This window comes from Ictidomys tridecemlineatus, chromosome 5, assembly GCF_052094955.1.
Source record: "Ictidomys tridecemlineatus isolate mIctTri1 chromosome 5, mIctTri1.hap1, whole genome shotgun sequence".
Taxonomy (NCBI): Eukaryota; Metazoa; Chordata; class Mammalia; order Rodentia; family Sciuridae; genus Ictidomys; species Ictidomys tridecemlineatus.
In genome coordinates this window covers 82,676,199-82,704,075 of record NC_135481.1, presented here as the reverse complement: position 1 = coordinate 82,704,075, position 27,877 = coordinate 82,676,199, and the positions used below count along the sequence as shown (strand labels likewise).

At 36.2% G+C, this 27,877-nt stretch overlaps 1 protein-coding gene across 4 annotated transcripts in view; it reads left to right on the top strand.

The window, feature by feature from the left end:
- Nubpl (NUBP iron-sulfur cluster assembly factor, mitochondrial) overlaps positions 1-27,877 on the top strand; it is a 220,782-nt gene that overhangs the window by 131,748 nt on the left and 61,157 nt on the right. For 2 of the 4 annotated variants that reach the window (XM_078050244.1, XM_078050246.1), the window contains one exon: positions 27,291-27,443. The exons of the other annotated variants lie outside the window; for them this stretch is intronic. In XM_078050244.1, the coding sequence (XP_077906370.1) occupies positions 27,291-27,443 (153 nt within the window). The remainder of the gene's footprint in view (positions 1-27,290; positions 27,444-27,877) is intronic. 4 annotated transcript variants of the gene reach the window in all.

Sequence of the window (27,877 nt, the reverse complement as noted above, 5' to 3'; positions counted from 1 at the left end):
CCCAGCCCTGTTTATTTCATTTTTTCCCTGTATTTAATGTAGATTTATTGTGGCTTGTTATATGGAAAACATCTTTTAAGATTTAGGAAATCATACTCTATGAAACATGAACTTATTTCAGGGATGTTGTCTTTGATAATTTAATTTTTGGAACTACTGTTATAGAATTTCCTTTAGACTTAACTGGAACATAAATGAAACATTTTAAATTTTACAGAATTTGAAAATAATTCCAAAAAAGAAGTGTGAAAAATATTGTAAGCAGTCAAAAGCCAGTGAATTATGTATATAGTTTATTTTTTATTTTTTTATTGACTGTTCACAACATTACAAAGCTCTTGACATATCATATTTCATACATTAGATTCAAGTGGGTTATGAACTCCCAATTTTTACCCCAAATGCAGGTTGCAGAATCACGTCGGTTACACACCCACAATTTTACATAATGCCCTACTAGTAACTGTTGTATTCTGCTACCTTTCCTATCCTCTACTATCCTCCCTCCCCTCACATCTTTTCTCTCTACCCCATCTACTGTAATTCATTTCTCACCTTGTTTATTTTCCCATTTCCCTCACAACCTCTTATATGTAATTTTGTATAGCAATGAGGGTCTCCCTTCATTTCCATGCAATTTCCCTTTTCTCTCCCTTTCCCTCCCATCTCATGTCTCTGTTTAATGTTAATCTTTTCTTCTTGCTCTTTCTTCCTGCTCTATTCTTAGTTGCTCTCATTATATCAAAGAAGTCATTTGGTATTTGTTTTTTAGGAATTGGCTAGCTTCACTAAGCATAATCTGCTCTAGTGCCATCCATTTCCCTGCAAATTCCATGATTTTGTCATTTTTAGTGCTGTGTAATACTCCATGGTGTATAAATGCCACATTTTTTTTTTATCCATTCATCTATTGAAGGGCATCTGGGTTGGTTCCACAGTCTAGCTATTGTGAATTGTGCTGCTATGTACATCGATGTGGCAGTATCCCTGTAGTACGCTCTTTTAAGGTCTTCAGGGAATAGTCCAAGAAGGGCAATAGCTGGGTCAAATGGTGGTTCCATTCCCAGCTTTCCCAGGAATCTCTAAACTGCTTTCCAAATTGGCCTCACCAATTTGCAGTTCCACCAGCAATGTACAAGTGTACCCTTTTCTCCACATCCTCGCCAGCACTTGTTGTTGTTTGACTTCATAATGGCTGCCAATCTTACTGGAGTGAGATGGTATCTTAGGGTGGTTTTGATTTGCATTTCTCTGACTGCTAGAGATGATGAGCATTTTTTCATGTACTTGTTGATTGATTGTATGTCCTCCTCTGAGAAGTGTCTGTTCAGGTCCTTGGCCCATTTGTTTATTGGGTTATTTGTTATTGTCTAATTTTTTGAGTTCTTTGTATACTCTGGAAATTAGGGCTCTATCTGAAGTGTGAGGAGTAAAAATTTGTTCCCATGATGAAGGCTCCCTATTTACCTCTCTTATTGTTTCTCTTGCTGAGAAAAAAACTTTTTAGTTTAAGTAAGTCCCATTTGTTGATTCTTGTTATTAACTCTTGAGCTATGGGTGTTCTATTAAGGAATTTGTAGCCCGACCCCACAATATGTAAATCAGAGCCAACTTTTTCTTCTGTCAGACGCAGAGTCTCTGATTTGATATCAAGCTCCTTGATCCATTTTTAGTTAACTTTTGTGCATGGCGAGAGGAGGGGATTCAGTTTCATTTTGTTGCATATGGATTTCCAGTTTTCCCAGCACCATTTGTTGAATGATGCTGTCCTTCCTCCATTGCATGCTTTTAGCCCCTTTATCAAATATAAGATAGTTGTAGCTTTGTGGATTAGTCTCTGTATCCTCTATTCTGTACCATTGGTCCACCCACATGTTTTGTTACCAGTACCATGCTGTTTCTGTTACTATTGCTCTGTAATATAGTTTGAAATCTGGTATCGCTATACCTCCAGATTCACACTTCCTTCTTAGAATTGCTTTTGCTATTCTGAGTCTTTTATTTTTCCATATGAATTTCATGATTGCTTTATCTATTTCTACAAGAAATGCCATTGGGATTTTGATTGGCATTGCATTAAACCTATAGAGAACTTTTGGTAATATCGCCATTTTAATGATGTTAGTTCTGCCTATCCATGAACAGGGTGTATTTTTCTATCTTCTAAGATCTTTTTCTACTTCTCTCTTTGGGGTTCTGTAGTTTTCATTGTATAAATCTTTCACATCTTTTGTTAGGTTGATTCCCAAGTATTTTATTTTTTTTGAGGATATTGTGAATGGAGTCTTTTTCCTCATTTCCGTTTCAGAAGTTTTGTCGCTGATATACAGAAATGCCTTTGATTTATGCGTGTTGATTTTATATCCTACCACTTTGTTGAATTCATTTATTAGTTCTAGTAGTTTTTTTGTCGACCCTTTTGGGTCTTCTAGGTATAGAATCATGTCATCCACAAATAATGATAATTTAAGTTCTTCTTTTCCTATTTTTATGCCTTTAATTTCTTTCGTCTGTCTAATTGCTCTGGCCAGTGTTTTGAGAACTCTATTGAATAGAAGTTGTGAGGGCATTCCTGTCATGTTCCAGATTTTAGAGGGAATGTCTTCAATTTTTCTCCATTCAGAATGATGCTGGCCTGAGGCTTAGCATAGATAGCTTTTACAATGTCGAGGTAAGTTTCTGTTATCCCTAGTTTTTCTAATGTCTTGAACATAAAGGGATGCTGTACTTTGTCAAATGCTTTTTCTGCATCTATCAAGATGATCATATGGTTCTTATCTTTGAGTCTATTGATGTGGTGAATAACATTTATTGATTTTCGTATATTGAACCATCCTTACATCCCAGGGATGAATCCCACTTGATCATGGTGCACAATTTTTTTGATGTGCCTTTGTATCCGATTTGCCAGAATTTTATTGAGGATTTTTGCATCTATGTTCATCAGAGATATTGGTCTGTAGTTTTCTTTCTTTGAGGTGTCTTTGTCTGGTTTCGGAATCAGGGTGATGTTGGCCTCATAGAATGAAGAGCTCCCTCTTTTTCTCTTTCCTAAAATAACTTGAAAAGTATTGGTATTAATTCTTCTTTAAAGGTTTTGTAAAACTCTGCTGTATACTCATCTGGTCCTAGGCTTTTCTTGGTTGGTAGTCTTTTGATTGCTTCTTCTATTTCATCCATTGATATTGGTCTGTTCAAATTGTGTGTATCCTCCTGACTCAGTCTGGGCAAATCATATGACTTAAGAAATTTATCGATGTCTTCACTATCTTCTATTTTATTGAAATATAGGTTTTCAAAATAATTTCTAATTGTCTTCTGTATTTCTGTAGCATCTGTTGTGATATTGCCTTTTTCATCCCGTATGTTAGTAATTTGAGTCTCTCTCTTCTTCTCTTCGTTAGCATGGCTAAGGGCCTGTCAATCTTATTTATTTTTTCGAAAAACCAACTTTTTTTTTTTTTTTTTTTAAATTTTTTATTGGTTGTTCACAACATTACAAAGCTCTTGACATATCATATTTCATACATTAGATTGAAGTGGGTTATGAACTCCCAATTTTACCCCAAATGCAGATTGCAGAATCACATCGGTTATACATCCACAGTTTTACATAATGCCCAATTAGTAATTGTTGTATTCTGCTACCTTTCCTATCCCGTACTATCCCCCCTCCCCTCCCCTCCCTTCTTCTCTCTCTACCCCATCTACTGTAATTCATTACTCTCCTTGTTTATTTTCCCATTCCCCTCACAACCTCTTATATGTAATTTTGTATAGCAATGAGGGTCTGCCTTCATTTCCATGCAATTTCCCTTTTCTCTCCCTTTCCCTCCCATCTCATGACTCTGTTAAATGTTAGTCTTTTCTTCCTGCTCTTCCTCCTTGCTCTGTTCATGGTTGCTCTCATTATATCAAAGAAGACATTTGGTATTTGTTTTTTAGGGATTGATTAGCTTCACTAAGCATAATCTGCTCTAGTGCCATCCATTTCCCTGCAAATTCTATGATTTTGTCATTTTTTATTGCTGCATAGTACTCCATTGTGTAAAGATGCCACATTCTTTTTATCCATTCATCTATTGAAGGGCATCTGGGTTGGTTCCACAGTCTAGCTATTGTGAATTGTGCTGCTATGAACATCGATGTGGCAGTATCCCTGTAGTATGCTCTTTTAAGGTCTTCAGGGAATAGTCCAAGAAGGGCAATAGCAGGGTCAAATGGTGGTTCCATTCCCAGCTTTCCCAGGAATCTCCAAACTGCTTTCCAAATTGGCCGCACCAATTTGCAGTCCCACCAGCAATGTACAAGAGTACCCTTTTCTCCACATCCTCGCCAGCATTTGTTGTTGTTTGACTTCATAGTGGCTGCCAATCTTACTGGAGTGAGATGGTATCTTAGGGTGGTTTTGATTTGCATTTCTCTGACTGCTAGAGATGGTGAGCATTTTTTCATGTACTTGTTGATTGATTGTATGTCCTCCTCTGAGAAGTGTCTGTTCAGATCCTTGGCCCATTTGTTGATTGGGTTATTTGTTATCTTATTGTCTAATTTTTTGAGTTCTTTGTATACTCTGGATATTAGGGCTCTATCTGAAGTGTGAGGAGTAAAAATTTGTTCCCAGGATGTAGGCTCCCTATTTACCTCTCTTATTGTTTCTCTTGCTGAGAAAAAACTTTTTAGTTTAAGTAAGTCCCATTTGTTGATTCTTGTTATTAACTCTTGTGCTATGGGTGTTCTATTAAGGAATTTGGAGCCCGACCCCACAATATGTAGATCGGAGCCAACTTTTTCTTCTATCAGACGCAGAGTCTCTGATTTGATATCAAGCTCCTTGATCCATTTAGAGTTAACTTTAGTGCATGGCGAGAGGAAGGGATTCAGTTTCATTTTGTTGCATATGGATTTCCAGTTTTCCCAACACCATTTGTTGAAGATGCTATCCTTCCTCCATTGCATGCTTTTAGCCCCTTTATCAAATATAAGATAGTTGTAACTTTGTGGATTAGTCTCTGTGTCCTCTATTCTATACCATTGGTCCACTCGCCTGTTTTGGTACCAGTACCATGCTGTTTTTGTCACTATTGCTCTGTAATATAGTTTGAAATCTGGTATCGCTATACCGCCTGATTCACACTTCCTGCTTAAAATTGCTTTTGCTATTCTGGGTCTTTTATTTTTCCATATGAATTTCATGATTGCTTTATCTATTTCTACAAGAAATGCCATTGGGATTTTGATTGGCATTGCATTAAACCTATAGAGAACTTTTGGTAATATCGCCATTTTGATAATGTTAGTTCTGCCTATCCATGAACAGGGTATATTTTTCCATCTTCTAAGATCTTCTTCTACTTCTCTTTTTAGGGTTCTGTAGTTTTCATTGTATAAATCTTTTACCTCTTTTGTTAGGTTGATTCCCAAGTATTTTATTTTTTTGGAGGATATTGTGAATGGGGTAGTTTTCCTCATTTCCGTTTCAGAGGTTTTGTCGCTGATATACAGAAATGCCTTTGATTTATGCGTGTTGATTTTATATCCTGCCACTTTGCTGAATTCATTTATTAGTTCTAGTAGTTTCTTTGTAGACCCTTTTGGGTCTTCTAAGTATAGTATCATGTCATCTGCAAATAGTGATAATTTAAGTTCTTCTTTTCCTATTTTTATGCCTTTAATTTCTTTCGTCTGTCTAATTGCTCTGGCAAGTGTTTCGAGAACTATATTGAATAGAAGTGGTGATAGAGGGCATCCCTGTCTTGTTCCAGATTTTAGAGGGAATGCCTTCAACTTTTGTCCATTCAGAATGATGCTAGCCTGAGGCTTAGCATAGATAGCTTTTACAATGTCAAGGTACATTCCTGTTATCCCTAGTTTTTCAAGTGTTTTGAACATAAAGGGATGCTGTACTTTGTCGAATGCTTTCTCTGCGTCTATTGAGATGATCATATGGTTCTTATCTTTAAGTCTATTGATGTGGTGAATAACATTTATTGATTTCCGTATATTGAACCAGCCTTGCATACCAGGGATGAATCCTACTTGATCATGGTGCACAATTTTTTTGATGTGTTTTTGTATTCGATTCGCCAGAATTTTATTGAGGATTTTTGCATCTAGGTTCATTAGAGATATTGGTCTGTAGTTTTCTTTCTTTGAGGAGTCTTTGTCTGGTTTCGGAATCAGGGTGATGTTGGCCTCATAGAATGAATTTGGAAGAGCTCCCTCTTTTTCTATTTCCTGAAATAACTTGAAAAGTATTGGTATTAATTCTTCTTTAAAGGTTTTGTAAAACTCTGCTGTATACCCATCCGGTCCTGGGCTTTTCTTGGTTGGTAGTCTTTTGATGGCTTCTTCAATTTCATCCATTGATATTGGTCTGTTCAAATTGTGTGTATCCTCCTGACTCAGTCTGGGCAAATCATATGACTTAAGAAATTTATCGATGTCTTCACTATCTTCTATTTTATTGGAATATAGGTTTTCAAAATAATTTCTAATTGTCTTCTGTATTTCTGTAGCATCTGTTGTGATATTGCCTTTTTCATCCTGTATGTTAGTAATTTGAGTTCTCTCTCTTCTTCTCTTTGTTAGCATGGCTAAAGGTCTGTCAATCTTATTTATTTTTTCAAAGAACCAACTTTTAGTTTTGTTAATTTTTTCAATAGTTTCTTTTGTTTCAATTTCATTAATTTCCGCTCTGATTTTAATTATTTCTTGCCTTCTGCTACATTTGCTGTTGTTTTGCTCTTCCTTTTCTAGGGCTTTGAGATGAAGTGTGAGCTCATTTATTTGTTGGTTTTTTCTTTTTTTGAGGAATGACCACCAGGCGATGAATTTTCCTCTTAAAACTGCTTTCATTGTGTCCCATAGATTCCGATATGTTGTGTCCGTATTTTCATTTATCTCTAAGAATTTTTTGATTTCCTCCTTTATGTCTTCTGTAACCCATTGATCATTCAGTAACATATTGTTCATTTTCCATGCGATGTAGGATTTTTCCTTCCTTCTTTTATCATTGATTTCCAGTTTCATTCCATTATGATCAGATAAAATGCATGGTATTATCTCCACCGCTTTATATTTACTGAGGGTTGCCCTGTGGCATAATATATGGTCTATTTTTGAGAAGGATCCATGTGCTGCTGAGAAAAATGTATATCCATTTGATGATGGTTGATATATTCTATATATGTCAGTTAAGTCTAGGTTATTGATTGTGGTATTGAGTTCTATAGTTTCCTTGTTCAACTTTTGTTTGGAGGATCTGTCCAATGGTGAGAGAGGTGTGTTGAAGTCACCCATAATTATTGTGTTGTGGTCTATTTGATTCTTGAACTTGAGGAGAATTTGTTTTATGAATGTCGCAGCGCCATTATTTGGTGCATAAATATTGATAATTGTTATGTCTTGTTGGTGAATGGTTCCTTTTAACAGTATATAATGTCCTTCTTTATCCCTTTTGATTAACTTAGTCTTGAAGTCGATTTTATTCGATATGAGGATGGCCACCCCTGCTTGCTTACGAGGACCGTGTGCGTGGTATATTTTTTCCCATCCTTTCACCTTCAGCCTGTGTATGTCTTTTCCAATCAGATGTGTCTCCTGGAGGCAGCATATTGTTGGATTTGTTTTTTTAATCCATGATATCAGCCTATGTCGCTTTATTGGAGAGTTTAAGCCATTAACATTCAGAGTTACTATTGATATATGGTTTGTACTTCCATCCATGTTTGATTATTTATCGTTTTTTTTTTAAAAAAAAAATTAGTTTGTTTTTCCATGATTATTTTTCCCCCTCGCCCTCTGTCTTTACCGAGGCACTTCCCTCTGATGGTTTTGGTTATTGTTTTTCATTTCTTCCTCGTGTAGTGTTTTGCTCAAAATGCTTTGCAATGCTGGTTTTCTGGCTGCAAATTCTTTTAACTTTTGTTTATCATGAAAGATTTTTATTTCGTTGTCATACCTGAAGCTTAATTTTGCTGGATACAGAATTCTTGGTTGGCATCCATTGTCTTTCAGTGTTTGAAATACATTGTTCCATGACCTTCTTGCTTTCAGTGTCTGTGATGAAAAATCCGTTGTTAACCTTATTGGTTTACCCCTGAATGTAATCTGTCTCCTTTCTCTTGTAGCTTTTAATATTTTCTCTTTGTTCTGTATATTGGATATCTTCATAACAATGTGTCTTGGCGTTGGTCTACTGTGATTTTGTGTGCTCGGTGTCCTGTATGCATCTTCAATTTGTATATCTGTTTCCTTTTTTATTTCTGGAAAGTTTTCTGTAATTATTTCATTCAGCAGGTTACTCATTCCCTTGGTTTGAATCTCTGTACCTTCTTCTATCCCGATGACTCGTAAGTTTGGCTTTTTTATGTTATCCCATAACTCTTGGATGTTTTTCTCGTGATTTTTTACCAGCCTTTCTGAGTTGGCTAGACTATTTTCAAGATGAAATAATTTGTCTTCATTATCTGACATTCTGGTTTCTACTTGCTCCACTCTGTTAGTGATACTCTCAATTGAGTTTTTAATTTGGTTTATAGTTTCCTTCATTTCCAAGATTATGGTTTGATTCTTTTTTATAATCTCTATCTCCTGATAAAGGTGCTTAACTTCTTCTTTTATCTGTTTGTGTAATACATTCTCAATGTGTTCTTTTGCTGCTTGAATTTGCTGTCTCGTATCCTCTTTAAGGTTCCATTCCATCTGTCTAAGGTGTTCCTTGAGTTCTTTATATGACCATTTTTCTGATGACTCTAGGTCCTCCTGAATATTTAGGCTGTCCTGCATTGTTTGTACTCCTTTTCTTCCTTGCTTTTTGAAGCTGCTCATGTTACTTCTTGTTCTGTTTGACTGCTGAGTTACTGTTTACTCCTATAAATTTATTTGATGCTTGGGAGGAAAGGTATTAGAAGGGAATGGAAAAAGTCACTAAAGAGAATGAGAGTAAGCAGGTAGAATTCAAGGAAGGGGGGATAAGATAATTGAAAAGAAATGAAAAGACAAAAGAAGAAAAAAATAGGAAATAAAAAAAGAAAAAAAAATTTTTTTAAATAATAAAAAAAAAATTAAAATTGGAAGAAAAAAAAATTTAAAAAAAAATTGTAAAAAAAAATTAAAAAAACAAGAAAAATGAAACTGAAAGAAAACCCCAAATCAAAATTAAAAAAACAACATCAACAACAACAATAACGACAACAAAAAACAAGAACAACAACAACAAAAAAAACTAATAAATGCAGTCTTAGAGTTTGATTAACTTCTCTTCCAGTAGGTGGCGCTGTGACCACCGGGCCAAGTTTCTCCTATCAATACGCGGAAACCAATCACTGTGCAGCAGCTCCTCCTCCCAGACTGGGCGAGTCTCCAATCCTGGGTGCCTAGGGCGTCCTCTTGTGTCTAGTCACTTCCCCACTTTTCCTCTAGCCAGGCCCCTCTCACAGGTGCTGCTCACCACAATACTGGGTACACACCAGGTCTGCTGCTCCTGGGAGCCCTGTTGTCATGAATGACTGGGCACACTCTTCCAGTTTGCCATTCCCTCAGACCCTAAGTTTGTAGAGCTTGGGGCTGAGAATCCTCAGCGAATTTTACTGCCCCTCCGGTAGCCACACCCCCAGTAGCTGGTGCAAGAGACCTCAGCTGTCTGCACTGGTGGGAGCGGTAGTCCCGCGACGGCGGGTCCCGCGCCACCTCTAATTCCCTCGGTCTGGCTACCGTGCTCACGGGAGAGCTGGGAGAGGCCCTTACAGGAGAGCTGAGATTGGCCCTTAAGGTTTCCCCGATGTGTGGAGAGGGAAGGCTAGCGAATTACACACCTGTAGCCGCAGGTTTCAATGAAGTTATCTCCTCCGCCGCAGTCTGATGACGTCAGTTGTCTGCCATGGTGGTATCTCTTGCAAATGGCGACAGTTTGTTTCCCTTTGCCGGGTGACCAATGCAACGGGTGGGTCCTTACTGTCTCTCCCAAGCCCCGTTTCAAACCTGTGGCCACTACCTATGAAGGCTCGGTTGGCATTTACCTCCGTAGGATCAGAAGGGCTGACCGGTTGTTTCAGTCGGATGGATTAGTGCTGAGTCACAGCTGTTTGTCTTCGGGAAGCAGGCGAACGGGAGCTTGAATTCAGCCGATCCAGGTTCAGTGTGTGTTCTGAGAGGCCCAGACTGCTCGTTCCAGATCCACGTCAGCTCAGCATTGCCTAGTGATCCTCGGGCAGCCGCAGTCCCTGCTGTCCAGAAGCAGAGCCCCAGCCACGAAAGCCACCGGCGCGCCCCTCCACCGCTCTCCCCATGTTCCTCGCCCCGCCGAGGGCACCGCTCCTCTTCCGCGCCTCTGGAGTCGGGGACAGGCACTACGATGCAGGGGCCGAAATGAGTGGGTCCCGAGGGTCTTGGGCGAGTGACTGCTCCAACGCCGCTCCCTACAGCAGCAGGGCAGCGCGCTCCGAGCCGCCGCTGAAGGGACCTTCGGAGGAAACGCGCATCCCCGTAGCTTCCCACGGCGAGGCGAACGCAGCCGCCACTGCCACTACCGGAGTCACCCGCCCTGAGCGCTGCGCGGCTCGCAGCTCGGGTACCGGGCTTCGGACTAAGAGAACCAACTTTTAGTTTTGTTAATTTTTTCAATAGTTTCTTTTATTTCAATTTCGTTGATTTCTGCTCTGATTTTAATTATTTCTTGCCTTCTGCTACATTTGCTGTTGTTTTGCTCTTCGTTTTCTAGGGCTTTGAGATGAAGTGTGAGCTCATTTATTTGTTGGTTTTTCCTTTTTTTGAGAAATGACCTCCAGGCGATGAATTTCCCTCTTAAAACTGCTTTCATTGTGTCCCATAGATTCCGATAGGTTGTGTCTGCATTTTCATTTATCTCTAAGAATTTTTTGATTTCCTCCTTTATGTCTTCTGTAACCCTTTGATCATTCAGTAACATATTGTTCATTTTCCATGTGATATTGGATTTTCCCTTCCTTCTTTTATCATTAATTTCCAGTTTCAATCCATTATGATCAGATAAAATGCATGGAATTATCTCCACCCCTTTATATTTACTGAGGGTTGCCCTATGGCATAATATATGGTCTATTTTTGAGAAGGATCCATGTGCTGCTGAGAAAAAAAGTATATCCACTTGATGGTGGTTGATATATTCTATATATGTCAGTTATGTCTAGGTTATTGATTGTGATATTGAGTTCTATAGTTTCTTTATTCAACTTTTGTTTGGAAGATCTGTCCAATCGTGAGAGAGGTATGTTGAAGTCACCCATAATTATTGTGTTGTTGTCTATTTGATTCTTGAACTTGAGGAGAATTTGTTTTATGAATGTTGCAGCACCATTATTTGGTGCATAAATATTGATAATTGTTATGTCTTGTTGGTGAACGGTTCCTTTTAACAGTATATAATGTCCTTCCTTATCCCTTTTGATTAATTTCGTCTTGAAGTCGATTTTATTCGATATGAGGATGGCCACCCCTACTTGCTTACGAGGACCGTGTGCGTGGTATATTTTTTCCCAACCTTTCACCTTGAGCCTGTGTATGTCTTTTCCAATCAGATGTGTCTCCTGGAGGCAGCATATTGTTGGATTTGTTTTTTTAATCCATGTTACCAGCCTATGTCGCTTTATTGGAGAGTTTAAGCCATTAACGTTTAGAGTTACTATTGATATATGGTTTATACTTCCTGCCATGTTTGATTATTTATCTTTTTTTTCTAATTTAGTTTGTTTCTCCATGATTAGCTTTCCCCCCACCCTCTGTCTTTATCGAGGCACTTCCCACTGATGGTTTTGGTTATTGTTTTTCATTTCTTCCTCGTGTAGTGTTTTGCTCAAGATGCTTTGCAATGCTGGTTTTCTGGCTGCAAATTCTTTTAGCTTTTGTTTATCATAAAAGATTTTTATTTGGGTGTCATACCTGAAGCTTAATTTTCTTGGATACAGAATTCTTGGTTGGCATCCATTGTCTTTCAGTGTTTGAAATACGTTGTTCCAGGATCTTCTCGCTTTTAGTGTCTATGATGAAAAATCCATTGTTAACCTTATTAGTTTACCCCTGAATGTAATCTGCCTCCTTTATCTTGTAGCTTTTAATATTTTCTCTTTGTTTTGTATATCGGATATCTTCATAACAATGTGTCTTGGCGTTGGTCTACTGTGATTTTGTTTGCTCGGTGTCCTGTATGCATCTACAATTTGTATATTCGTTTCCTTTTTTATTTCTGAAAAGTTTTCTGTAATTATTTCATTCAGCAGGTTACTCATTCCCTTGGTTTGAATCTCTGTGCCTTCCTCTATCCCGATGACTCTTAAATTTGTTTTTTTATGTTATCCCATATCTCTTGGATGTTTTTCTCGTAATTTTTAACCAGCCTTTCTGAGTTGACTAGACTCTTTTCAAGATGAAATATTTTGTCTTAATTATCTGACGTTCTGGCTTCTACTTGCTCCACTCTATTAGTGATACTCTTATTTGAGTTTTTAATTTGGTTTATAGTTTCTTTCATTTCTAGAATTATTGTTTGATTTTTTTTATAATCTCTATCTCCTGATAAAGATGCTTAACTTCTTCTTTTATCTGTTTCTGTAATTCATTTTCAATGTATTCTTTCGCTGCTTGAATTTGCTGTCTCGTATCCTCCTTAACGTTCCATTCCATCTGTCTAAGGTGCTCCTTGAGTTCTTTATATGACCATTTTTCTGATGACTCTAGGTCCTCCTGAATATTTAGGCTGTCCTGCATTGTTTGTACTCCTTTTCTTCCTTGCTTTTTCATGCTGCTCATGTTACTTCTTGTTCTGTTTGACTGCTGAGTTACTGTTTACTCCTATAAATTTATTTGATGCTGTTGCCGCTGGTTTCAATGAAGTTATCTCTTCTGCTGCATTTTGGTGACATCATTTCTCCGCCATGGTGGTATCCCATGCAAATGGTGACAGTTCCTTCCCTTTGCTGGGTGACTAATGCAACGGGTGGGTCCTGACTGTCTCTCCCAAGCCCTGTTTCAATCCTGTGGCCACTGCCTATGAAGGCTCGGTTGGCATTTCCTTCTGTAGGATCAGAAGGGCTGTCCAGTTGTTTCAGCGGGATCGTTAGTGCTGAGTCATAGTGGTTTGGCTGCGAGAAGCAGGCGAACGAGAGCTTGAATGCAGCCGATCCCAGCTTGGTGTGTATTCTGAGAGGCCCAGACTGTTCGCCCCAGATCCACGTCAGCTCTGCATTGCCTAGTGATCCTGAGCAAACAGCATTTAGACAGTTTACGACTTCCTATGCCCGCACAGCTGAAGAGGTCAGAGATTTGATCTCTCCGCGCCTGCTGCCATGTTGGATCTCCGAGCAGTCTCTGTATATAGTTTTTCATGCTTACAACTATGAAGAGATAAACAATTTAAAAATTTTCTAGTTATAAAGAAAATATATTTTCTGGATATAAGTCATACCCCAAAGGAGGTAAAGCAATCAGAGTATGAGAGCTGTAACCTAATCAGTAGATTAATAAACCATTTGATGGATTATTAATTTGAACAGATTACTGGGTAGTATAACTCTAGGCAGGAGGGGCATGGCTAAAGGAAGTGGGTCACTGGGGGCATGCCTGGGGGAATATATAGTCTGTCCCTGACTCCTCCCTCTGACTCTCTTCTTCCTAGCTGCCATGAGTTGAATGGTTTTCCTTTATTATTCACTTCCACCATGATGTTCTGTCTCACCTCAAAGCCATTCTTGTCAGATATTTTGGTCAGTGATGAAAAGCTAATAAACCATCCTGTGTATGGGATAGCACCCATGTTGACTATATAATTTCTGTGTTTATTAAAACATCTGATAAAGCATGTATTATGAGTGTGTGTATAATTTTTATATGTATGTATGCAGTTTAAATGGATCCACATTCAGTTTTTGAGAGAAGTGTTGGTTCCACATATGGGGACTCCTGTGCCTCATTAATAATAGATGTGAAGTAGCCCTTCAAGAAAGTATGAATGCCAATAAGGTTTTTATTTTTGTAGCAAAACATTGTTCATCTGCATATTGGATTTTGGAGCTCATGGCTTTTTGATTCATAGGTACTTACTTCTGAGCTTATATTATAATGTATAGCCAATAATTTCTATCCCAATTCTAAAACAATTGCTGATATAGAGAAACTAGCCAATCTTGTCCTCTGTCCTTAAATGAATGAGTTCACTGCCTAACAGGAAGGAAGGCAGTGGTAATGGTCTATTGTTAGTATAAGTTTCTCTCTCTCTCTCTCCCTCTCTCCCTCTCTCTCTCTCTCTCTCTCTCTCTCTCTCTCTCTCTCTCTCTCTCTCTCACCCTCACCCTCTCTCACCCATTTTTAGTCTTAGTTTATCATTCCTGGGTTTCTTCATAGATTAGTTGTGAAGTTTGTTGAATGGTCTTTGTAAAACCTTCAAAATGTTAGTTACATTCAGAACTTTCATCAAGGATCTATGTAAGATCTTTTGAGGATAATAGGAGAGGAATGAGAATAATGGGTATAGAAGTAACCTTTATTGAAAGGAAGTACATTACATAGTAAGAATGTGGGCTTTGGTGCCAGAGGTCACTAGTTTTGGTGGTGGGCAGATGTGAATGGTCTCTTAATTGCCTCTGTGGTTCTCAGAAAAATTAGACATTTATTGTTCAGTGTGCCTGAACAGTGCGTGGCATGAACATATAAGAGTGAATAAAGCTTGTCCCCTGTCCTTAAACGAGTAAGTTCACTGATGTATTTTTAGTATACATTTCTTCAATTTTCTTTTCTTTCTTTCTTTCTTTTTTTTTTTTTTTTGCTCAGTTTTAGCCTTAGTTTTCTCAGTGTAGGTTTTCATGTGTTGCCTGTGTTTTCATGTGTTGTTGATTGGGGAGGATTGTGGTGTGTGTGTGATACATGTGACACATACACACAGAGATTGATTGATTCAGGCCATTACTAACTTACACAGGGAATCTGCATGTATTGCTTTTCTCTAATTTATTTTCTATACATTAATGTTTCAGAATTACCAAGAAAATAGTTGATTCAAAGACTTTTAATTACTTATATCCAAATGGTCTTATTTCTGGTGCAAAGGTAGCTTAGTTAGAACTTTAACCCTTAATTTTATTTGCTCATTTTTATCTAGTTGTCTTAAATACAAGAACCAAACACCAAGCTATATGCCTGTTTTGATGCAATTTTGCAAAAGTATACATTCATCCTGTCAAGTAAAATTTATTTCTTCTACTGGGAGAAAAAAGAATTCTCATGTCAAAATATGTTATAATTCATAATCTGATTTACATTAGTTTAGTTGGTAACAAAGGTTTGTAAAGTGATAGTCATCATATTTGTTAAATAAAAATGACTTATATGGAAACTCACATTGAAACTAAGGCAGATAAAATATGCTTCAAATGGTACATATTTATCATTATGGTTTTATTTGAGAGCACATCTATATAGAACAAAGTCTTGGATTGAACCCTATCATGTAATAGTTAGTTTTCTTCTATTTCACAGCGTGCCCTCACCTCAAACTCTGGTGGACAATCTGTTATGTATGCAGTACTGGAGGTGGGGATAGAGCAGGGATAATTGGCATACAAGTCCAGAGGTAATTTCTGACTTGTAGACGTTTGTCATGTTTTTTGTTTGGGAAGGATATAATGATATTTATAAAAAGTAATGTTAGTTTGCCAGTTTTACAGATAACACACTGAGATAACTTTCACCAAGATTACAAGTGATCTACTAATTGGTTTGCTATTTGTTTTCCTATCCCCCTTTCCTGAGGGCAACGACTTCAAAGATCTTGTTCACTGCTGTATACCTGATGTCTAGAACAGTACTTAGTATTTGTAAATGTTGGTATTAAATTATCCTCTATACTGGGTTACTTTGTACTCTGGCATTAAGCACATAATATTAGATAAATATGAACATACTAGTTACCTATTGAGGCAGGAATAACTTCTAGCTACATTGCCACATTCACTTGCTCATCAGGATACAAAATTATTGTGAGTAAGCTTAGATGAAATGACCAGTGAACTTAAATGAGAATGAAGGATTGCTCATTTAATGGTCTTTTCATGAGATAAATAAAATCATCCGTTATCTTACTTCTTTGAAATTTCATGATTTTAGGGGTTTTTTTTTAGATGTCTTTTGTATGGTTCTGGAGTAATTATGTAGTTCAGGAAGTTAGAAAATGTTGAAGTTGGTGAAATGGGAATTAGGTTGTTTTATGTGTTTATTATTCCTCCATCCTCATTGTTATTTCCCTCTATATCTTATCATCTCCATCTCAATTCTCATATTCCTTAACCTTTTAAAAATCTTTTGTGGTAAAACTAGTTACACTTAAAGGTTGCTGCATTATTTAGTTTTCACTATGAGGTCACTACTTATGATAGCAAATGTACAGCCTTCTCTTTGGCTTTGTAGATGAAAGTCTGCTTAACAGTAGACACGTGGTATAGGTCTCTAAAATATACTAATTTAATTTATTCAAACAACAGATGTGACTTTTCACTAGTCCCTAGTTTTAGTAAATTTACTTACATATTTTTAAAATTATATTTTGACCAAATATTCTCATGCTTAGTGTTACTCTGGAGAATTTTTCCTTTAGCCTTCAAAAAGGCAATTCACTATGATTAAATTATCAAGGCAAATCAAAAAGATTTTAAAAATTACTTGTTTGGATCATTTTGGAATGTGTTGACCTCACAAATGAACAATTTTTTTCGTAGTATTTGTTGGTAAGGCTAAACCTTTTATGCTCATTGAGATATTCTAACTTTTTCTTACATTATATGATAATGTAACTTTTAACTTTTTTCATCTAATACTACTACTATGTAATTATCTAGTACTTTTTTTTTTTAATTACAATCTCAAGGCTGGGGTTGTGGCTCAGCAGTAGAGCGCTCGCCTCGCACGTGCAAAGCCTTGGGTTCAGTCCTCAGCACCACATACAAATAAACAAATAAAGGTATTGTGTCCAACTACAACTACAAAAAATAAATATTAAAACAATCACAATATCACTTACCCTTCTAAAACAAAATTTTAAAGCAGACAAAGAATGTTTTAATTGTCCCTACTTTCCAGGGTAACTTTCAGACAATCATTTAACTTCTGAGTTTCAGTTTCTTTATTTGTAAAATAAAAACCTTGGACAAGATAATATCTTGGGTCCTTTCTAGCTGCAAAATTGTCTGTTCATACCATTGTAATATGAAGAAACAAAATGACAGAAAATGTATACATCTTGTGGAAGTTCAGTGAATTACTAATAAGACTTTGACACCTTTGTGCTTAGCATATCTATCCATTGACCATTCACATAACCCTTCTGCTTTATACTGAACATTTTGCTAATTTCTTTACCTACTAAAAGGTTATTTCTTAAAAAATATTCTGTAGCTCTAATCCTTTAATTTTTTAAAAAGCATGAAAATATTTGGGTAATCCAAAGGAAAAAATTCTTTAATTGATTATCATATTAAGAACTGGAGAGAAGTCACATAAATAACAGTTTCTCTAGTAACTAAAGACAAATCAGAAAAAAAAAATACCTGAAGTTAGATGGTATCAGAAATAGAGTAAATCAAAAGTAAACAAATCTCATGTATAGCAAGAAAACAAATAGGACAAGTTTCATTTAAAAAAATATTTATTTTTATGTGGTGCTGAGGATCGAACCCAGTACCTCACACGTGGAAGGCAAGTGTTCTATCACTGAGTTACTGCCCCAGCCCCTAGGACAAGTTTCTTAAGTGATGTTTTCTTCTATTCTTTTATTGATCCACAATAATAGATGTGTGGGAAGTACCAGAATGAGCAGAGCTTGGTTTTGTTGGCTGAGTATATAAATGGTCATGAGTGGTCAAAAAGGAGGTTTGTATCCCTCCCTGTTTCTCACCTGGGGGGACATCCCCTTAACAATTGTGGGTCTATTTTTACAATCTAGTTTGTAAATTCATTTTGTATCAATATAATTATTAATTATTAGTTCCTAGATGGGTACAGTGAGATATTTTAGGATTCTTTATAAAATTCAGCTAAATTTTCCAAAGGAAATAGGTCATTATATAAAATAAATTTGTGAATTATATCAAGTTACTAAGAGATTTTTTGTTCTAACAGGAGGTATACTATTACTACTGTTATTATTTCTTTTTTCCTCTTCCTTCTCCTTTTTAAAAAAGTTTGGTATTTTGGTGCTTTGGAGTAAAATATCTTTTGTTTACTTTTTCTGCAGGCAATTTCCCCAAATATTTTTCAGGTTGCACAGATTTTTGTCAGCCTTTTTTCCCTTTTAAGTAATTTGAAGGAAACTTAGTGATATCCTAAAAATACTTTATTTTACAGAGGAGAAAACTAAGGCATAGCACTTACTTAGCTGGCCCATCATCCCACAGCTAATTTGTCACAAAGATTATTAGAATTTTTATATGCATGTTTCCCAGTCCTTTATCTGATAAATAGATGTTTGGATTCTTATCTGGCCCAAGCTAGGTTCATAGTCTCAGTTTTTGTCAAACTTACCTTTCAGTGCTGATTTTTTTTCTTAAGATCATAGCAAGTAATGTCTGAATCAGAATTTAAAATACAAAACTTCAGTATAATAGCTTATATTTAAAATTTAACTGCATATGGAGCTAAAATTTCTTGTGATCAGTTTCTTATTTGATATGATTTAGATTTTTCATTTTTTTAAATGAAATCTACTGACCCAGTTTCAAAAATGTTATGTTTAAAAAGCTATAGGTATTGTTAGAACATCTTTAAAGTATTTTATCTATTCTTAGTCTTCATAGGTTTTTTACTATGATTTAAATGATTGTTCCACATAAGTTCCTTGTGTAGATGTTTGTAATTATTGATTTAATATAAAACCTGGATTTAATGGTAGATTATTGAAAGTTAAAATATCCCCCCCTTTGGACTGTTTTAATGTTTTTTGTTGAGGCTTTTTTTTCCAGTATTTTTTTAAATTTATATATGACAGTGAAATGGATTACAATTATTATTACATATATAGAGCACAATTTTTCATATCTCTGGTTGTATACAAAGTATATTCACACCAATTCATGTCTTCATACATGTACTTTGAATAATAATGTCCATCACATTCCACCATCATTAATAACCCCATGCCCCCTCCCTTCCCCTCCAACCCTTCTGCCCTATCTAGAGTTCGTCTATTCCTCCCATCTTCTCTCTCCCTATCCCACCATAAATCAGCCTACTTATATCAAAGAAAATATTTGGCATTTAGTGTTTTGGGGATTGTCTAACTTCACTTAGTATTCTTCTATAGCACAAAGTCAGGAAATTTATACCTCAAATTTCCATGGTTACTGGAACCCTTTACTTTATAATACAAAAGACTCAGAATCATGTAAAGAGTACAGAGATAACCATTCACACACACACACACACACACACACACACACACACACACACACACACACACATATGCCACAGTCCGCTGCAGCAGAATAACCGGGGGGTGACGAATAAGTTGTGTACGTTGATACAGCAGGAGTAGGAGCCGTTTATTGTAGGACAACAGAGCTATTTATACATTCCACACAGCTTATCTAATTAACATAAACTAGATACATCAGTCAACCAATAAGGAATCTCCACACTTAATGGCTCGCTTTTGTTACTTCTCAAACCACTCCCTCTGGCATTTTGCCAGGCACCATCCAGACTTGTTTAGGAACTCTAACATTCCCCTGGCAAAATACCAGGTGTTATTTTGACCCTTGTTTACAGACCTTAACACACACACACACACACACACACACACACACACACACACACAGAGAGAGAGAGAGAGAAATAAACATCATTATACTGTACCAGAAAGCGGAAAAAATGGGAAATAAATGAATAATTTTTCCATTTTTATATTGTGTAAATAATTTTCTGCCATTCTGCAGGTTCTATTTTATATTCCTATTTTACCATATGAAAAAGTAATATAATGAAGTTCTTATGTACTTAGAGTCATGAGATTTTGCTAGCAGAACTCTTTTTTAAAAAAATATTTTTATTAATTGCTCATGGACCTTTATTTTATTTACTTATTTATATGTGGTGCTGAGAATCGAACCCAGTGCCTCACACATGCTAGACAAGTGCTCTACCACTGAGCCACAACCCCCACCCTACTAGCAGAACTCTTAATGAGCTCGAACAATTCTTAATGAGCTATAACCAACTCTGGGAGAATGGGAACATGAGGCAAGTCACACAGTCAAGGATCCAAATCCCAGCTCTGTCATTTACCAACAGCATGACCTTTGGAAAATTCCATAACTTCTTTAATCTGTAGTATTCTTATCTGTAAAATAGAGGTATCTATTTTGTAGCATTATATATTTCCAAAGTATCTAATACTGACCTTATACTAGGCTCTCAGTAACTACTTAATTCCTTCTGCTCTTGTTCACCCATTATCCATAAACCTACCATCTCACCTCTTTACCATTCACTAGCCCCTCTAACCTAAGGTTCAAGAGTAGAATATTACTTCATTTTTTTTTTACATTTTTTTCATTTGTTCTAATTAGTTGTACATGATAGCAGAATGTATTTTGACAAATTATACATATGTGGAGTATAACATCTCATTCTTCTGGTTGTACACAATGTAGAATTGCATTAGTCATTTAATCATATATGCATATAGGATAGTAATGTCCACTTCATTCTACTATCTTTCCTATAACCATTCCCACTCCCTTCATTCCCCTTTGTCTAATACAAAGAACTTCTATTCTTCCCAAACTCACCCCCCACTTATTGTGAATATGCATCTGCATATCAGAGAAAACATTTGGCCTTTGGTTTGGAGGATTGGCTTATTTCACTTAGCATAATAGTTTCCAGTTCCATCCATTTGCCAGAAAATGCCATAATTTCATTCTTTATGGCTGAGTAATGTGTGTAAGTACAGTATTTTCTTTATCCATTCATTTGTTGAATGGCACATAGGTTGGTTCTATAGTTTAGCTATTGTGGATTGAGTTGCTGTAAACATTGATGCAACTGAGTCACTGTAGTATGCTGATTTTAAGTCACTGAGGAATGGGACAGCTGTGTTAAATGGTGTTTCCATTTCAAGTTTTCTGAGGAATCTCTTTATTGCTTTCCAGAGTGGTTGCACCAATTTTCAGTTCTACCAGCAATGTATGAATGGATGTTTTTCCCCACATCCTTGCCAACATTTATTGTTGCTTGTATTCTTGATAATTGCTATTCTGACAGGAGTGAGATGAAATCTCGGTGTAGTTTTAGTTTCAATTTCTCTAATTGCTGGAGATTTTGAACATTTTTTAAAAATATTTTTTTAATTGTTAATAGACTATTTACATGCAGTGCTGAGAATCAAACCCAGTGCCTCACACATGCTAGGCAAGCACTCTACCTGAGCCACATCCCCAGCTCAAGGACGTTTTTCATATATTTGTTGACCAATTGTATTTCTTCTTCTGTGAAGTTCTTTAACCCATTTACTCATTGGGTTATTTGATTTTTGGTGTTACGATTTTTGAATTATTTATATATCCTGGAGATTAATGCTTTGTCTGAGATGCAGATGGTAAAGATTTTCTCCCATTCTGTAAGCTCTCTCTTTATGTTCTTGGTTGTTTCCTTTGCTGTAGAAAGCTTTTTAGTTTGATTCCATCCCACTTATTGATTCTTGATTTTACTTCTTGTGTGTTAAGAGTCTTGTTAAAGAAGTCAGTTCCTAAACCAACATTGATGGAGATTTGGGCCTACTTTTTTTTTCTAGTAGGTGCAGTGTCTCTTGATTCACTTTCAGTTGAGTTTTGTGCAGGGTGAGAGATAGGTTTTAATTTCATTTTGCTACATACGGATTTCTATTTTTCCCAGCACCAGTTTGTTGAAGAGGCTATTTTTTCTCCAATGTACATTTTTGGCACCTTTATCTAGCATGAGGTAACTGTATTTATGTGGGGTTTGACTCTGTGTCTTCCACTCTGCACCATTGGTCTATATGTCTGATTTGGTGCCAATACCATGCCATTTTTGTTACTACAGCTCTGATATTGTGATGCTTCACTTTTCTTGCTACGGAATGCTTTGGCAATTCTGGGTCTCTTATTTTTTCCAAATGAATTTCATGATTGATTTTTTTATTTCTGTGAAGAATGTCATTGGGATTTTAATAGGAATTGCATTAAATCTGTATAGCACTTTTGGTAGTATGGCCATTTTGACAATCTTAATTCTGTCTCTCCAAGAGCAATCAGAGTTCTTTCCGTATTCTAAGGTCTTCTTCAATTTCATTCTTGAGTCTTGTGTAGTTTTCATTGAGAAATAGTTCACCTCTTTTGTTAGATTTATTCCCAAATATTTTATTTTTTGAGGCTATTGTGAATGGGGTAGTTTTCCTAATTTCTCTTTCAGTGATATATATAGACATGCAATTGATTCATGGGTGTTAATTTTTTTAATATATCCTGCTACTTTGCTGTATTCCTTTATGAGTTCTAGCAGTTTTCTGGTGGAATTTTTTGTGTCTTCTGAACATAGAATCATGTTGTCAGCAAATTGTGATAGTTTTAGTTCTTCTTTTCCTATTCATATCACTTTAATTTCTTTATTTTTGTCTAATTGCTCTGGCTAGAGTTTCAAGGACAGTGTTGAATAAAAAGTGTGGTGAAAGAGGACATATTGTCTTGTTCCAGTTCTTAGGGAGAATGCTTTCAATTTTTCTACATTTAGAATGATGCTGGTCTTGGGTTTAATATAGGTTTTACAAAGTTGAGATATGTTCCTACTATCCCTCGGTTTCCTAGTGTTTGAAAAAGAAAGAGTGCTTTTTCCACACCTATTAAGATAATCTTGTATTTAAGTCTATTGATGTGATGAATTATTTTTATTGATTTTAGTATGTCTCCACTTGCTAATGATGCACTATCTTTTTCATATGTTTTGTATGTGATTGGCCAGAATTTTATTGAGAATTTTTGCATCTATGCTCATTAGAGATATTGGTCTGAACTTTTGTTTCTTTGATGTGTCTTTGCCTGATTTTGGGATCCGGGTGATATTTGCCTCATAGAATGAGTTCTGAAGGGTTCACTCATTTTCTAATTCATGGAATAATTTAACAAGAATTGGTGTTAGCTCTTCTTTGAAGGTCTTATAGAACTCTGCTGAGAATCCATCTGGTTCTGGGCTTTTCTTAGTTGGTGGGCTTTTGATGGCATCTTCTATTTCATTGTTTGAAATTGATTTGTTTAAATTGTGTATGTCCTCCTGATTCAGTTTGAGTAGATCATGTGTCTCTAGAAATTTGTTGATATCTTCAATATTTTCTATTTTATTGGTATATAAATTTTCAAAATAGTTTATAATTATTCTCTGTACTTCAGAAGTGTCTGGTGTGATATTTCCTTTTTCAGCACAAATTCTAGTAGTTTGAGTTTTCTCTCTTTCTTCACTAGGATGCCTAAGGGTTTTTCAATTTTATTTATTTTTTCAAAGAACCAACTTTTTGTTTTATCAATTTTTCAATTGTTTTTTTTCTTTCAATTTCATTGATTTCAGCTCTGATTTTAATTATTTTCTCTCTTCTGCTTTTTATGTTGACTTGTACTTCTTTTTCTAGGGCTTTGAGATATAATGTTGGGTTATTTATTTGGCTATTTTATATTCTTTTAATAAATGGGCTCAATGCAATGAACTTTCCTCTTAGAACTGCCTTCATAGTGTCCCAGAGATTTGTTTTGCTATTCTCATTTACTTCTAAGTATTTTTTTATTTCATCCCTGACTTTTTCTGCTATCCATTAGTCATTCAGTAGAATATTATTTAGTCTCCAGGTGTTAGAGTAACTTCTACTTTTATTTTAGTATTAACTTCTGGTTTTATTCCATTATGATCTGATAGAATGCAAGGTATTATTTCCATTTTTTTTTTATTTGCTAAAAGTTCCTTTGTGGCATAAAATATGGTTTTTTTTAGAGAAGGATCCATGTGCTGCTGAGAAAAAAAGTATATTCGATCATTGATGGATGAAATACTGCATATATGTCTGTTAAGTCTGAATTATTGATTGAATCATTTAGTTTTATAGTTTCTTTATTTGCAGGATTTATTCACTGGTAAGAGAGGTGTGTTAAAGTAACCCAGTAATATTGTGTTGTGGTCTACTTGATTTTTGAAACCGAGAAGGGTTTGTTTGATGTACATAGATGCTCTATTATTGTTTGGGGCATTGATATTTATGATTGTTATATTTTGTTGATGTATAATTCCTTTAAGCAGTATGAAATGTCTTTCTTTTTCCCTTCTGATTAACTTTATCTTGAAGTTCACTTTATCTGATATATGGATAGAAACCTCTCTTGTTTACACAGTCCATGTGAGTGATATATATTTTTCATCCTTTCACCTTTGGTCTGTGGATGTTTTTGCTTAGCATATTGTTGAGTCCTGTTTTTTAATCCAATATGCCAGTCTATGTCTTTTGTTTGATAAGTTTAGGCCATTTACATTTAAGATTATTATTGAGGTATGATTTTATTCCAAGTAATTTTGAATTATTTCTGGTTTTTAAGTTGAATTAGTTTCTCCTTTGATAGACTATTCCTTTAGTGTAGTTTCTCCCTTTGCTGGTTTCTACTTTTTCCCCCCGCACTTCATCTTCATGGAATATTTTGCTGAAAATGTTCCGTAGAGCAAGCTTCTAGTTGTGAATTCTCTCAACATTTGTTTATCATGGAAGGTTTTTATTCCATCCTCAAATCTGAAGCTTAATCTTGCTGGGTATAGTATTCTTGGTTGGCATCCATTTTCTTTCAGTGTGGCAGAGTTAAGCAGCTCACATGATGATCAGGAAGCAGATACTTCACTTGCCAGATAAAAAATGTATACCATAAAGCCACACCCTAATACCTCACCTCTTCTAGCCACACTCCACCTGCCTTCAGTTGCCACTCAATTAACCCTATCAAGGGATTAATTCACTGATTGGGTTAAGGCTCATGTAACCCAATCATTTCTTCTCTGCACCTTCTTACATTGTCTCACATGTGAGCTTTTGGAGAATACCTCACATTCAAACCATAACATTGGTGAATGGATGGAACTGAAGAACATCATGCTATGTGAAGTAAGCTAAGACTTAGAAAGTCATAGGTTGAATGTTTTCTCTCGTATGTGGAAGTGAGAGAGAAAAGAGGAATAAAAAGGGAGAAAACAGAAAGGAGATCAGTAGAGTAGAAGCAGGGGAGCAAAGGAGAAGAAGGAAGAAAGGAAAGGGAGAAAAACTGGAGAAAGATGTTGATCAAATTGAGCTATGGCATGTGTGAATATATCACAATGTATTCCAATTTTATATAACTGTAATGCACCAATTGAAATAAATATAGAAGAAAGATCAGTAGAGAAACTTAATCAGGGAAGAAAGGATGGGGGGGAAAGGGCTACTACTGAGAATTGAAATGGAGAAAACTGTGTTCTCTACATTTATGAATATGTCAAAACAAACCCCACTGGTATGTATAACCATAATATACCAAAAATAAATAAATTTTAAGGTTATTTTGGTAATTTAATTCATTTATTTATTTTGGTGCTGGAGATTGAACCCAGAACTCACACATACTAGGCACATGCTCTGTCACTGAGCTATATCCCAGCCCATGGGAATTTCTTTAAAATAGCTTGATATTTCAAATGGGTTTGTAGTATTTCAGACTTTTTTGGTACCAGTCCTATCCTGCACTAACATCTATTTCCTAGGTTATGAAAATCTATACATATAAGCAGTTGACCCAAAGCAGGACTTGAGAGAACTTAAGAGTTTCTATAAGTAATTGAAATACTTTTACTTTTGTGGTAGTGTCATTATTTTTGGTTTTGAAGTTTTACTGTTTCAACTGTATGTGTTTACATAGTCATCCTTGGGACAGCATGTTTTAAATATTATTTAAGTAAGTAGGTTCAGAGAGTTTTCAAAGAAGGATCCATGTACTAGCTTATCGAAATAGTTTTCCTTCTCCAAGCTGTCAAGTCCAGTCTGCTTTACATCTCTACTAAGAGGACAACTAAGGAAATGGAAGATGATGGTAAAGGGAAAGGAGAGGAATAAAGTTTTCATCTTTTTCTCCGTACACTTTCTGTTTGGGTTTATAGTAATTTTGGAGGGATTTACCCAAGTAGCCTCTCCTTAGAAAAGCAGATATTTTAAAAAGAATGGAGAACTTTATCATGGTGGGGAGGATGAAAAGATTAGGGGAAGAATACTTATATTATTGTAACTTGAATAGTGTGTTCTTGTATAATTGGGTCAACTCTTAGAATAATTTCAAGGATAAGTTTATTGTGTTGTATCATTTATTTCCACAAGCCAGTAGGCCATCAACTGTAGTAGAATTTTTTTTGTATTATTCAGACATTTGCTGTGGAATTTATATTTAAATAATTTTTATTTCATAGCAATTTTCTTCTCATAACTAAAATAAGATGTTGCATGATTTTATAAATAGGCCACAGGGCAGAGCAAAACTCATGGTTCAGATATAAAGAAAAACACTTCATGTTCCATTTAGATTATATGTAAAAGTTACCTATTGCCGCAGTCTGGCTGGGCACAATTCAGGAGCCACTTGTCAAAAGAAACGAACTTTATTTTTAGAACCACACAGGCCAAACAAAACAGCTCCTCAGGAAAAACCCTCAGAGCCCAACTGCCACCACTGGCTTCCCACAAGCCTCTCCCACAACCACCAGCCTCTCCACCTCCCCCAATCCTCCTGCTCTTGAGGCCAATTGGCTGGGTCACGTGGGCGGAGCCAAAAAAGTCCCCCAATGAGTAACTCCGTGGTCTGAAAGGGCAGGGAAACAGCCCAATGAGCATCACCGCAGAGGAGCCAATCAGCTAGATGTTGCTGGGGCCGCTGTGAACCAGTCATCAGCCAGCAGCTGGAAGTTTGCTGGGGCCCCTTCGGCTGTGGCTTTCAACATCTCCCCCTCTCTTTTTAAACAGCAATCATGTGGCTTAGGGACCATGCCTGCCTTAGGTTGTCCAATAGTGCATATGGTTCTTACCTGTTATCGGATGAGCTGACCTCAAGGCGTCAGCCTCCTGTCTTAGGTTGGTACCATTGCAATTGGATCTTACCCATCAATGACTACCGGTTCAGTATACAGCCACACCTGTGGAGAGGTCTTTGTACCAGCGGGGGGGGGGGGGGGTGAGGTTCTTTGCCTTACCTCTGTTGGCCCCCAAATTTTAGCTGAACAATCATGACAAGCAGAAGGGAGGAAGATACACCAAGCCAATTGACGGCTCCTTTTGGAAAAATTGTACCACCGATGACATCATCAGCAAAAATACCCCAACAATACCACAAGTCGCTGCACCAACAGATAGTTCACAATGCATACAGGTGAGTTCACAATGCATACAAGTGATACATAGTCCAGGCAAGTTCTGCAAGCAGTTAAGTGATGGCTATTGCAGAAGCTGTAGATTGGTTTTATCTTTGTCTTCACCAGCACTGGGATGAAGATAGAAATTCTGGCAATAATGGCTAAAGAAAAGATTATGTAACATTCCAGAAGGCACTAAAAGAAAACAATTTTCTTAACAATTTACATCATCTTGAAGAGAATTATTAAATATAATGAAAAGGAAAGGTGAAAGTAAACAAACAGATCTCTTAACCTCCTTTTTGTTCATATATTGAAACAATCCTCAACAGCTATTTACCCAATTTAAATTAAACCATTTAAATCATGTGAATAAAAAAAATATTTGGATCCATTTTTTCATGAGCTCTCATCATATATGATATATGGACATACGTACATTCAAACATAT